Source organism: Puma concolor, chromosome D3 (assembly GCF_028749965.1).
Source record: "Puma concolor isolate L17-30 chromosome D3, mPumCon1.1.hap2, whole genome shotgun sequence".
In the NCBI taxonomy this organism is placed as follows: Eukaryota; Metazoa; Chordata; class Mammalia; order Carnivora; family Felidae; genus Puma; species Puma concolor.
In genome coordinates, this window is record NC_141678.1 from 94,550,849 (window position 1) to 94,563,500 (window position 12,652).

Consider the following 12,652-nt stretch of genomic DNA (forward strand, 5'->3'; position numbering starts at 1 on the left):
GCTGTGCCCAAGGCGAGCGCACGTGGTCGGGACCAGATGGGGCCGCGCCGCCCTGCCGTGGGGGTCGGGTCGTAGGCGTCGGGTGTGTGCCCTGACTCTCCCCCTTTGCCAGGTGGATGACATCCTAGGAGAGGGCAGTGATGACAGCGACAGCGAGAAGAGGAGGCCGGAGGAGGAGGGGCCGCAGGAGCGGCCACTGCCCCGGGAGCCCCGGGCCACGCTCGAGGCCACAGCATCCAGCGAGAGGAGCACAGCAGACAGCCGGGGGCCCAGGTGAGGCGGTGCGGGTGAGGGCCCGGTGAGGGGGGCAGGTGAGGGCCGGCCCAGGCGAGGTCTGCAGGCGCGATGCGGTAACGTGACAGATCCTTCAGGCTTTAGCATTTCAGAATGTTATGTTTATGGTGACGCGAATTTTTATCACAGTCTTTATTGTTTCAGTTGCTACTCACGGAGATCTGAGTCTTTCCCCCGTGTAAGTGTAAGTGGTAAGACGTCCGCCTGCCTGCCCCGGGCAGCCCCGCCGCGGAGGGCAGGACGACGCCATGGCCAGCACGTTTTGACGCAGTTGGTGATTTTTCACGTGCCCAGCTGTGTTATGGCGCGGGTGACCTGACCGTGCCTGCCGGTGGTGGCTCAGTGTCCACGTGACTGCATCTTGTCCCAGACCAAACGGCGCACCAGGATTCTACGTCTTTTCTGAAGCATCTTTCTGTCTCGCTTGGATTTGATCATCACATCATGTTCTCTTAGCTCAGTTTCCTTCCTTTTTGCCTTTTTCTAAGTATTCTCCCCACTGCGGCTCAATTCGGTCTGCCCGGAGCCAGAACCGCTGTCCCGAGTGTCCCGAGCCTCCCCTTCGGGCCCTACAGCCTGCTGGGGACTGTCGTCTCCACCTCCGGAGACGTCTTCACCGTTCCCCGGCTCCAACATCTTGTTTCTTTGCTCTCTTACTTTGGTGGACTAGATGCATCTTCCAGGAGCTTCGTGGACCAGGGTGCGTGGGAGGCAAACGAATTTGGCACATCAGGAGATGCCTTCCTCGCTCTGTCCACACTTGCTTGACTGCGGGGCGGGCGCTCCGTAGCCCGGGGAGGGAGTTGTGTCCCTCAGAGTCCAGACGGCTTTGCTCCGGGTCTGTCTGCGTGTGGCGTTGGCGGGGCACCTGGTGCTGCGCGAGCCTCTCTCCCCTGCTGACGGGCATCTCCGTCCCGCCCCTTGTGTTCGGGAGTGTTGGGCACCACCTGTGTGAGCAGACGGCTGCTCGTGCCAGGCCGGGGGTTCCTCGCAGGGCCTGACCCTGCCGTCGTGAGAAGCGAGTAGACACGCGTCCCCGGTATCAGGTTTCAGAACCGCGTCTGGAGCCTCCTGTGAGCCATGCGACCGTGGGCGAGTCCTTGAACCTCCCCGTGTCTTCATTTTCCCCTTTGAAATGGGGGCGTTGGCAGGCCGGCACAGCCTGTGCACGTAGCTGCACATAACAGCCCCCCTCCCTTGCTTGTGTGGGGGCTCTTTTCTTTATAAGCCACCTGGTCTGACCCGAAGACGTTCTGTAGGTGAGTAAGTGCTTTTGAAGAGAGTTTGGTGTACTGGAGCCAGTCCACTTAGAAGACAGGATCGGGCCAGAAATTTTAGCAGCACACGGAGGGGACGTAGAGATGCGTTGTCCGTGTGTCGGAATTTTATTCGGAGAAGGTCCGTGCGTCCGCAGCTGTGCTACGGGGCCACCCTGCTGGTCCCACGGCAGACTTTTCCAGCCACGTTGAAGTGCTCTCCGGTCGTCTTAGGACGCAACTTTGATGAGAAGCACAATGCTTGTGCTGAGCTGTGTCGCCTTCTCCATGCAGAGGTCCCGCTGGGGTTTCCGAGGAGCCGACCTCCCGCCCACTCTGAGGACCTCTGTGGTGGTGCTGGCTGATGCCAAGGGTGGTGATGGCTTCTCGGGGATGGGGAGCGCGCTCTGGTTGAGCTTGTTTTCTCTGTCACGTAGGAAATAAATTCAGAGCAGTTTTCACAAAGACCCAGAAAGGCCTGGCTGGAGCCCGCAGGAAGGAGCCTGTGCTCGTGGGGCAGTGGACGCAGGCGCTGGGCAGGCCGAGAGTGCCCATCTGCTCCGGTGTGCCCAGAAACAAGAGGCACCGGGGCTTGCTGGAAAGAGCCTTTGCTTTGATGTGGTTTGGGTGCTGGCCGTCTGGACGGGACCGCGGAGCAGCGCGGTTCTGGTCCCGAGGGGCTGGGTGTCCTGTGTCTCGGCGGTCAGCCTTGTGCGGGCAGAGGAAGCCCGGCGTCCGGCCCGTCCCGTGGACAGCGTCCACGCAGGAGGTGCCGACATGGCCACAGGAGCTTGAGGTCCTCAGGTGTGTGGTGGTGGGTGCCGCGGGCTGAGCCCCCAGTGGGCGCCAGGCGTCCTGGGAGCCCGGCCCCTAAGCCTCCGGAGAGCTGGGGAGTAAGTCAGAGTCTCTCACTTCCCACAGCGCTTTCTTCCACCAGCCACCCAGACGGCAACCGCTCCTCCCCAGAGAGCCGTCGGCCGGCCGCCCCCCCCCCCCCCCCCCCCTGGCCTGTCCCTGATGCTTTGGAACTCGGACGTGTGGCTGTTGGAAAAGCTTCGGTGTTTCCAGACGTGCCTCACGGCTCTGACCCTTCACTGGGGTCGGACGGACGGGGTGCACAGCGGGTCCCAATCAGCTGCCGCGGGGGACTTGGGCGTGGGGGCCTCGTTTCTTTCTTTGCCAGGAAAGTTGGCGAGTGTGGTTTTCTGGCTGTATTTTACTCTCGTTTAATGGTACTAGAGGTGGAGTGAAGTTTGTTTAAGTTTTTACATGATGGTATTTTTATTTGAAGTTAAAACGTTTTGGGGTTTTTTGTGTTGTGTTTTGCACGTGGGAGGCCTTTGTTTCATGATTTCCCCGCGTGTGATGACAGTGATGCAGGTCTGGCGCCCACGGGAAGGTCTGCTCGGCATCACCTCCTGCTGGTTCCACGAGGCCAAGCGGCTCCACGGATCTTCTTGTCCCTTGAACCTGAAAGCCAGTTTTACTGGAAGGAGAAGGGTGGTAATTTTTACTTGTCTACCAAGAAATGATTCATTGTTTGAAAAGCATTTGCTCACATGAGTTACCTTCAAATTGTTTGCGACACCGTACAGATGCATCATTGTCCCCACCACTTGGTGAGGCGGCTGGCACGGACACGGTGGCCCGGGTCTCGCACTGGGACCCTCTGCGGCGCTCTGTGCTCGCATTCGGCAGAGGCGACTTAGAACTCGATGTAAGACTCTACTTCCATCGCTTCTAGAGTTAGCACACACGCGAAAAGGACAGTATTTCTGCCAAACCAATTATTAATTCGTTAACAGCCAAAGAACATAGCATAACGTGGTCGGTAACTCTCACGTTACAGAAATCCACGGCTGACGGCTAATCGCTGACACGCGTCCCAGGCTCACACCGCCCAGTCCTGCTGGCTCTCTCCCCCTTTCCAGCCTGCGCTGCAGACGTACGGACAGCTGGGGGGGCTCTCCCACAGTCTGTGCAGGTCTCGTCCTTCCAGAAGGTTCCCCCAGTCTCACTGCAGCGTCGGGACAGACGGCACTAAAATGCTCTGGGGCACTGGCACACATGAAAAGTGCTTGTGGTGTCGGTGGACCCGGGCGGGGTCCCCTTCAGCTCCGGGCAGGCGTGTGGTCGGGACAGAAGTCTGGGGCGTTGCTGACCCGAGGACGTCCTGTCCTGTGGAAGCTAGTGGGGCATCTCCCCCGTGTGGCCAGCGGTGGCTCTGGCACCTGGGGTGTAATATAGGATGTGCACCCCCTGTGTTCCCTGCAGTCGGGTCATGGCCCTGCCCCCTGACCTTGCTCTAGGAGCCACCTCCCCTGTGTCTCGTACGTGGTTTTGTCTCCTGTTTCACACGAAGCTGGAGTGAACACCACGTGTGCTGGTCGTGCTGGTGTGTGGGTGTGCTCCTCACGTGCGTTTCTAGGCCGGCACTTGGTGGCCTCGTGCCTCCGTGGAAGGCCGAATGGTCTTCCATGAGAGCAGGTGATGACGCTCATTTGCTGTGGCACAGCGTTTGGTGGCAGCTAACGGCCAACACGACAGGTGAGCGTTGGTGTCGCCGTGGCTTCATTTTAACGTGCTCTTCTCTTCTAACGGGCTGTGCCCTGGGCCTCAGACGGAGGAAAATGGGCTCGCCGGTCACCAGGCCGCAGCAGCTTCCCTGGCCAGAGAGGCGGGACCCGACCGCTTCCACTCAAGGGAAGACGCCCAGGAGCGCGGCCCGACGTCCGAGCTCACAGAGCGGCTCCCGGCGGCCACCCTAGGCGCGCTCCGGGCCGGAGGAGCCGTGCGGGAGGACGAGAGCTAGTACACGGACGGCGCTGAGAAGGGCAGCGAGGAAGAAAATGTGCTCCGGGGGTCCGTCCGAACCACGGAAGAGAGAACGAGCAGGGGAGCGCGCGCTCAGAGACGCGGGGCCCCGGTTAGCGCACCGACCTTCCCACAGCGGGAGCCGTCGGAGCGCGGAGGGGAGGGCCAGGGGCAGAAAACCTCCCAGATCGCAGAGAAGACGTTCTAACACTTCCCGAAATCTTGACGGACTCCAAGCAGGCTCAGCACAGAGAGCCACACCCGGACGCATCGCGGTGGGAGCGCGCAAGGCAGACGCCGCCCAGGCCCCGGGGCGGCACGCTGCCACACGGGAGAGAAGGCCGTCAGCCAGGTGGAGCTGTGGCGCAAACGAAGCTCGGAGAAGACGTCCCGGCCGAGAACTGAGAGAACTCGCTGCCCTCGCGGGAAACCCCAAAGGGAGCTCCTCGGTCACGGAGCCGATGACCCGGACAGAGCTGAGAACCCACATCCACGCGGACAGCAGCGAGCCCCGTGGGGGCGAGCGGGCGATCGGCAGGCAGGAAGAATTCCGAGTTCTCTCCTTTCTTCACCGAGTGGAGAGAAAAAGCAGTTGCGTGAGGCAGCGTGGACGCAACCGTCGGGCCCGTGGCGTGGAGAAGCGCGATGCTTGCCGGCGCCCGCGCCGAGGCCGTGGGAACGAGAGGCTTCGGGAGACGTGGCGAGCGGGCGGGCCAGCGGGACGTGCTGTGAGCCTCTCCCCTCGGCCGCTCCGCAGGACGCAAAGGGACGGAAGGTAGCGACCGTGGCCACGTGCGGCACGCGTAGGTGGACCGTGCGTGACAGGAGTAGTGCGGGAAGGAAGCACGGGTTCTGAGCCGGGCGGCGAGTCTGCACCGGCGTGCGACCGGGGAAACCGCCGTCGGTTGTGAGGGCGTGACGCGGGGTCCTGGCGGGGAAGGAAGTCCGAGGGGACGGCCCCCGTCCCGGGGCGTCACGTGGGGTGTGCTGGTTTCGTGCGGAGGAGGCAGGAAGGAAGGAGCAGGATCAGAAGTGCACGAGGGCCGGGGTGAACGTGCACGTACCCAGCATGAGTGGGTCGTGTGACCCGTGACCCGAGAACAGATGGTGACCCGTTTGCCGGTCACGGGGAGGACTCCTTCCTCAGGGCCCTGAACAGTGTGGGGTCGCAGTGAGCGCCCGTGAGCCCACCCGTCTGCCGACAGAGGTGCCCGTGAGGCTGCACGAGGACGTGAGGACGTGGACGGGGAGGTGACGAAGAGGGGCACCGGCGGCCGTCCTGCCCTTCCCTGCGAGGTGTTAGAAGTCGTCTCATTACGTGTAATTTCGCGTCAGTCGTCAGGCTTTCCAAAACCAGTCACGGCGAAGGGGATCCAAACGCTTGTGCTTTGGGGACCGTCCCTCCCCCGCCCTGACACCTGCGTGTTGACTGCCGACCACGGGTCCCTGAAGGCACGCGTGCTGAAGCCGCTGCCTGCGTGGGCCGTCCCACGAGGGCGCTTGTCGGAAAGCGGGGGCTCCCGTAGGTCTCGAGACGCTTGTGGAAATTCACCTCGGACTGGCGTTCGGTGACAGGAGCCTGCCTGTCCGTCGGGAAAGCAGCACAGCCTTCTTGCCGCCCGTCAGGCTGGGGCGCCCGGAGCCCCGAGCCCACCTCTCGTTCACCCGCGTTTGGGGAGCATGCTCCATGCAGGATTGTGGCAAAACCACCGAATCAAGTATGCTGTTTTTTAACCTTGCCCGTCTGTCAGAGTGAGAGGCCTCGATTTTGTGCCGGGCCCTTCCGTGTCCTGGTCGCGCAGAGCAGGGCTTCTTGTGCTCATCCGTGTCCAGGACTCACTGAGGACACGCTTCATGCCCCAGCCGCCACTCCCGTCATCTACTCGATAAGCCTGGTTGCCGGGCAACCAGGTTACTCCGGGTTAGGTACTCACTCTCACTCGCACTCGTTAAGCCTGGCTTCCCTGAGCGAGACACCCGTCCTGCCCAGGATAGGTGAGTCCTGCTGCCGGGCCGGGTGGAGCCAGCACCCTGGGGGCCACCGCCGCTGTGACGGCACGAAGCACGCGTTTAGGGTTGGCTGCCCCCCCCGCGGCCCGGGCAAGGCCCGAGCCCGTGGGTCAGGTGACCTGGTTGCCTGTGTCCCCACTCACGGCGAGGAGCGGGTTCCCTGCAGTTGTGCCTGAGGCGCCGGCCGCTGCTGGCATCCGTCCTCATAGGTGAGCAGGCGCCCACTGTGCCCACTGGTGCCCACGCTTGCTTCGCGCCGTGCACGTGTTCGGTCCGCCTTGCGCGTCACCGTTCCACAGGATGCAGACCGGGCTGTCCCGCACCCGCACACACAGGAGAAGGGCTCGTTAGTCGAGACGGTGACCTCGCCACATACAGCCCTGTGGCTTTTTTCTGCCGGGAAACCAAGCGGGTTTAACCGGTGAGCTGAAAAGTACATGCCCTGTGGGCGCCGTTTGGGGGTCCTTGGTCAGATGCCGGCGTGTGTTTGCCTTGGTCCCTGAGACATCCACGTCCGTAACTCGGCGCGCTTGGGGCACCAGTGGAAGTGTGTGCTCGGAAGCTGCAGCGTCCGGGAGGAAGTTTGTTCCTGTTCGTGCTATTTCCCGCCTTGAGCGTGGGAGGGTTTTTTCCACCCTGAACATGAGAGGGTTTCCAGCTCTCCGTTTTCTCCACGTTAAATCTGTTCGCGTTTCTCCGGAACCGCACACGTGGCTGTAAAAACAACATAAACGTGTGCTGTGCTGAGGGGAGACAAGGCTTTGATCGTTCACAGGCGTTTGTTAGCCGTGACCTGCAGGCCTGAGATGATTTTTAATTACTAAAACTTAATCGTGTATAAAAATTTATTCTCCGAATGTTACTTAACCAGGAGTAAGGGTTTTCTCTCTTCTCAGTCCGTCTCATGTTCTGCTTTGTCACAGGAAGGGTGAGACCAGCCTTAGCACACCGCACTGCCACCTGGGCACTGACCGTCTTTCCCTGGTCTTGAGCCACGCACTGGGCTCCGTGGGAACGCCCCGCACGACCACCTGAGTGGGGCTCATCTGTGCTCTCTTGCTCCCTCTGTTAATTCCCTGCAAGACGACCCTGTTGCGGGAGAGTCCTTGACCTGTAGGACGGGTGCACCGTGTCTCTGACGTACCCAGCACCTGCGTGGGTCGTGTGTGGTCCAGCCCCGCAGGAATGTGGCTGTGCGGTCTCCTCGGCCACCGATGGGGGCGACAACACCCACCTCACGGGTTTGGTGGAAAAGAGGGCTCGTGTCACCCCATGCCAGCACTCCGCGTCATCGGGAGGTGTCTGAGCACGAGGACGTTGCCGCAGTGAGCCTGTCCAGGTGTGGGCCGCTTCTGTCCCAGACACTCTCCAAGTGCAGGTCAGACGTTTCCACAAAAGATGTTATCACACAATATCGTTGTTGTAAGGTGGCTGTTCTGACGGCTAACTCCTGTCCTGCCCTGGTCCTCCTCTCCCCTCAGGCCCTGCCTGCAGGTGCTCCCCGCCTCTGCCTGGGGAGCCGAGCTTCTCCACGGGAGCTTCTCCACGGTTCCCGGTCCCCCCTCCACAGGGGGTCCGGCTGTTTCCTGGGCCTGGGGGCCTTCGTCCCCACGGGCAGCAGCTGTCTCCTCTCTGTTTTTGCTTTTTGCGTCAAGCTGTCAAAGGGACAAAAGGGAACTTGGATGCAGGCCCAGCCCTGGGCCAAGAGCAGACCGTTTGCATCAGGAGGCACGGGAGATGCCTCGCGCTCGTTGCTTGGGAAACCTTGCGGCGCGGGCCACAGAGCTGCTCTGACAGTGCTCACGGTTAGGTTGGGTGACGCGTCATCGTGCCGGGGGAGCTGCCGCTGGTGAGCGCACCCTGGTGGGACACAGACTTCACCCCCCACCCCTCCTCTCACACTGCGGGCCTGGGGCCCAGCTGGGTGCCCGGGGGATGGGGCACAGCCAGCACTCTTCTGAGTTTCCTGAAGTAAGTGCGCTCAGAATCACTGCTGCTTTGGATAAACCTCCACTGTTCACCAGCAGCCGGGACGGGTGTTCCTATGCTGTAGGTCTGGGGGCCTGGGGAGCGCGGGCCGCACACGCATCGTGACCGCCTGGTGCGTCCCTGTGGTGCCTCGGGGCCCACCCACTCTTTTCCCCAGGCAGGGCTCATGGACGTTATTTCTGTCGGTGGTGTTCACAGTAGTTTGGACAATGGATACCCCTTTTTATGGGAATTAGATGGCCAGCTGACATTTTTACGGGCGGTGGTCTGTTTCATCTACGCCTACGTGTCATTTCTAAACGCGTCTCTGTTTTTGTCACCACTCAGCAAAAGGACAGTCATTCCAGAGGCCTCAGAGTAATTGTGCTTAAGATAGCTTTTGTTTCAGGACATCTTACAAATCCAAAATTAACCCTTTGCTGAGCTACCTGTCTCCTCAGGCTCATGTCTGCCCTGGTTTGGGCCCAACCAGAGCTTCTGGCCCTACAGATGGGCGCCCGGCGCCGGCCACACAGCCGCCGTGCTGCAGCCACGGACGCCGTCCCTGCTCCTCGGGGCTCCGGCCTCTCGTGTTCACTTTTCCAGCCTGAGCAGGCCCACCGATCACCTCAGTTACAGTCCCTGGTGTCTGTCTCAGAGCTTCTGTCCATTTTGAGTTTATTGGGTCAGTTGTGTTCTGATTTGGGAGCGTTTCTCTCCATTAGGTTACCTCCTGTGTTACCAGTTTGAAAGCGGGTTGTTTCATAGGTCTTAGGGTCACACGTGGCCTCGTCTCGCACATCTTTTCCTGACCTCGTGTGTGTGGCTCTGCTTGTGGTCTGTTCCGCCCAAACGAAGACTTTCTCATCTCTGCCATCTTTTGGGGGGTTTCTGGTCTTCTTTCAAACTGCAGGTTTCCCTGAACATAGGCATGTATATACATACGTATTTCTGTCTACGTTTCTTCAAGTTTCCTTTTGACTAAATGGTGCTGCCACAGGTGTCCAGATGCAGAGTTCATCTCAACCCTGCCTCAGAAATGAACTCAGAGGCCGACTCACAACAGATTGCGAAGAAAACCTAAGTATTTGTGACCTCGGGTTACGTGGTCAGTTTTGTACTGATAGTCCAAAGACCTCACCATTCGGAGTGTGAGAAGCACAAATCTGTGCGGCACACGCCTGAGAAATAGATGCCGTCCGTGCTACGTAAAGAGCTCTCAGGACTGAACGCTCTGACAAACCAGCTCGTAAAATGGGGCAGGAGGTGGTCCACACCATTCGCCCCCAGAGAGAGCTGGGGGGCGTGAGCCGCTGCACGTGGGGCCCCCAAACAGCCCCTTCTTCTGTGCGAATGGGAGCCGGGCATGAGGTCCGCGGGCGGGACCCCCTCAGCAGGCGTGGCCACGAGCCCACCACGCGCCCGGATCGCACCCGGGAAGGGCACCTTGTGGCTCCTGTGCCCGAGTGCATCCTGGTGCTGCCGGGCTTCCCACGCTCCGCCAACACCGTGACGGCCCGGAGCGGAAAACAGCAGCCACGCACGCGCGTCCCACGAACTGCAGCGGGCCAAGAGCCTTGAGGCCACGCCGCCCTCCAGGGGGCCAAGGGCAAAGGAAGCCTACGGCCTAATGTTCGGGGTAATTTCCCTGAAGCATCCCTGTGTTCAGAAACCCTTTACACCGGTTTTGCTTGTATGTTTTCCAGAGATCTCCTAAGGGAGCAACCTTAGATCTTAATGGTCAGGTGCTGATAAGAGAAACCTACTTTGCGCTTCAGTGTTGAGCCCAGCTTGTTTTCTGTAACAGCGTAAACGTTTGTTTCCTTAGAAAATATTCAGCCGATGGGAAAATAATAGTCGTTTGAACTTTGGACTGAACGTGTGGCACTGACAAAGTGCTCTGGTGGGTCGGGCGAGGGCACTGCCGCCCTGGCGGTCACACACGCGGTAGAGCCTGGGGCGCGAGGGACAGCCCAGGGGGCTGCTCTTTCTGGGTGTCCTTGCCGGCCTCCCGGCAGGCTCCCGGCACCTTGTCTGCCGCAGGCACATCCTCTTCTTAGGTGGGACGGTGACCGATCAGCAACGTGTGTTTTGTTGGTTCCATCTGGTTTTGCTGGCGGTATTTCTCTTAAATAAATTGTACGCCTTTCCTTCCACCAGCACCGTGGTCTCCGATTTCCTGTATGCGTGTGGTTCTTTACGTTGTATGTGTGCTGCATGTGCCTCGGTATATACACGCGTGTGTGTGGCTGCCGTGTGTGTGTGTGTGTGTGTGTGCGTGCGTGCGTGCGCGTGCCAGAAAATCTTCAGGGCCTGCCTGTGTCCCCACCATCACAGCGCAAGAGACCGGGGGGCTGACTCGTGAGGCTCAGGTGCCCCTGTGTGAGGGGAGACCCAGGGCGGGCGCGTGGTCAGGCCGGTTTTCCTCGGCTTGGGGACACTGCTCGGGGCCAGCGGGCACCTCCTGGGGGAGTGCTGTGCTCGCCACGGGCCCCGTGCTGCGGAAATCTCGTGGGCACAGTCTGGTCTGAGTCCGCCAACTCTGTCCCAAGGACGGAGGCAGCCACCACCGTCGTGGCGTCATTGGTCATCAGGGTAATTCCTCTTAAGCCGCCTAAGGAAAGTGGAGTTTTCAGGCCGGACCGGGTGACGGTTCTGTCTGGTCCCCTGGGATGTGCCTTGGCTTTCGTGTCCGCAGAATGGCATTAGTAGTTCCCACGGCCGACCCAGCCTCTCCAGTCGTGCTTTGCGCATTTGTTCCCGTCTGGTTCTCCTCGGGGCCAATCAGAGGTGACAGCGTCTGGAGCTCTGGGGAGAAGGCATTTGCGAGGGCTCCCCGGGGGAGGGCAGGGGGCGGACACGGACAGCAGGGGCACGCCCTCCAGGCCTCCCACCCGTCCGCACTCCTCTCCCCACGAGCCCTACGGTTACGGGTACTCTGTCACCTCCTCCGTGACTCCGTGACTATCGCTGCCAGGCCACCTCTGGATGCGGGGGCCTGGCGGCATGGGAACGGACAGAGCGTGTCCCGGGCCCTGCACGGTTTTGACCCCCAGCTCCAACTCCTCCTCGCACTGAAACTGTGACAGCGCTTTTGCATCGATGCCCCCACGGGACAGCGCCGCGCTGCGTGGGTGCGTCCCGAGGTGTGTGGGTGCTGATGCGCGTGTGTGTCCCGGTGTGCGTGTGCCTGCCCTGCGAGCGTGTCACGGCATGTGTCTGTCTTGCAGGGGCCACAAGCGGAAGCTGCCCGAGGAGGACACCGGCAGCGCGTCCAGCGGGGAGTCCAGCGGGGAGGACGAGGAGGGCAGCAGCTCGGAGGCGGACGAGATGGCCGCGGCACTGGAGGCAGAGCTCAATGACCTCATGTGACCTGCGGGGCGCTCAGCACACACACGCGTCTTGCTCTGGCCCCTGATGGCTCCCGGCCGCGCGGGCCCTCGGATGGGGTCTCCTTTTCTCCAGAAAGACGTGTATATTTGCAGAGCTCCACTTACAGAAACACGTAATTTTGCAGAAATAGGTGTTTTTAGAGGTTTTACTACGGAAGGTCTACTTTTCTAAGGGACAGTGTCCCGGGAGGCCGTGTGCCAAAGATGTTGCCACGCCCCTCGCAGCCTCTTGCGGGACGGGTAGGCAGGGCTCGGGGCGGCGGGGGCGGGTCCGGGCCAGCGCACGGGGCCTTCCTCCTCCGGGACACGGGTGTAAAGTTTTTGTATATCTATTTCGCATTTGACCCACCGAGCAGATTTCTCTTTCATTTAATAAAATTCCTTTTTATAAGCTCGTTCTTGGTGCGATGCCCACCCCGCTGCCTGTAGGGCAGGGGACACTGCGTGTCAGGTCGCTCCGGGTATCTGGTCAGGCCTTGGAAGTCTGCACAGGATAACAGACCACCTAACCTACCCTTCTAGGCCATTCCGTGGCTGCTAGTCAGGAGTTTCTGCCATTTAGGAGTTTTTCTAAAGCTTGTACCAAAGCATTAACAATGTAGAGGATCGTTGTTATTTATAGTCGCTAAGCTTCATGAGCCTCGGATCTAAGCCCAGAAAACAAGGCAGCTCTGATCCTGGCTGACAAGCTGGAGAACAGGGTTCATCGTAGGATGTGCCCCCCCCCCTTTCCCTGACAGCTTGATTGTGCATCATCCCTGTCCCTTGGGTCACGGGGTCTGACCCACCGGCCCTGAGTTCATGCAGCTGTAGGAAGAGCTGGTCCTGCGCCTGGTGGCCTTGTCTTCAGGTTCTGTTGTCCAGAGATGTGTGGGCAGTAGCCTTGGTCCACGATGCCCACGGGGAGGTGCTGGCAGT

At 60.5% G+C, this 12,652-nt stretch overlaps 1 protein-coding gene across 4 annotated transcripts in view; it reads left to right on the forward strand.

Annotated features, from left to right (window-relative positions):
- CTDP1 (CTD phosphatase 1) overlaps positions 1 to 12,129 on the forward strand; it is a 56,874-nt gene extending 44,745 nt beyond the window's left edge. The window contains exons 12-13 of one of the 4 annotated variants that reach the window (XM_086683289.1): positions 113 to 273; positions 11,573 to 12,129. In XM_086683289.1, coding sequence (XP_086539415.1) covers positions 113 to 273; positions 11,573 to 11,714 — 303 coding nt within the window. In that variant the 3' untranslated portion in view covers positions 11,715 to 12,129. Of the gene's footprint in view, positions 1 to 112; positions 274 to 11,572 lie in introns of those variants that run through there. The other 3 variants (XM_086683292.1, XM_086683291.1, XM_086683290.1) reach the window with 3 other exon arrangements.
- Positions 12,130 to 12,652: the final 523 nt, after the last annotated feature.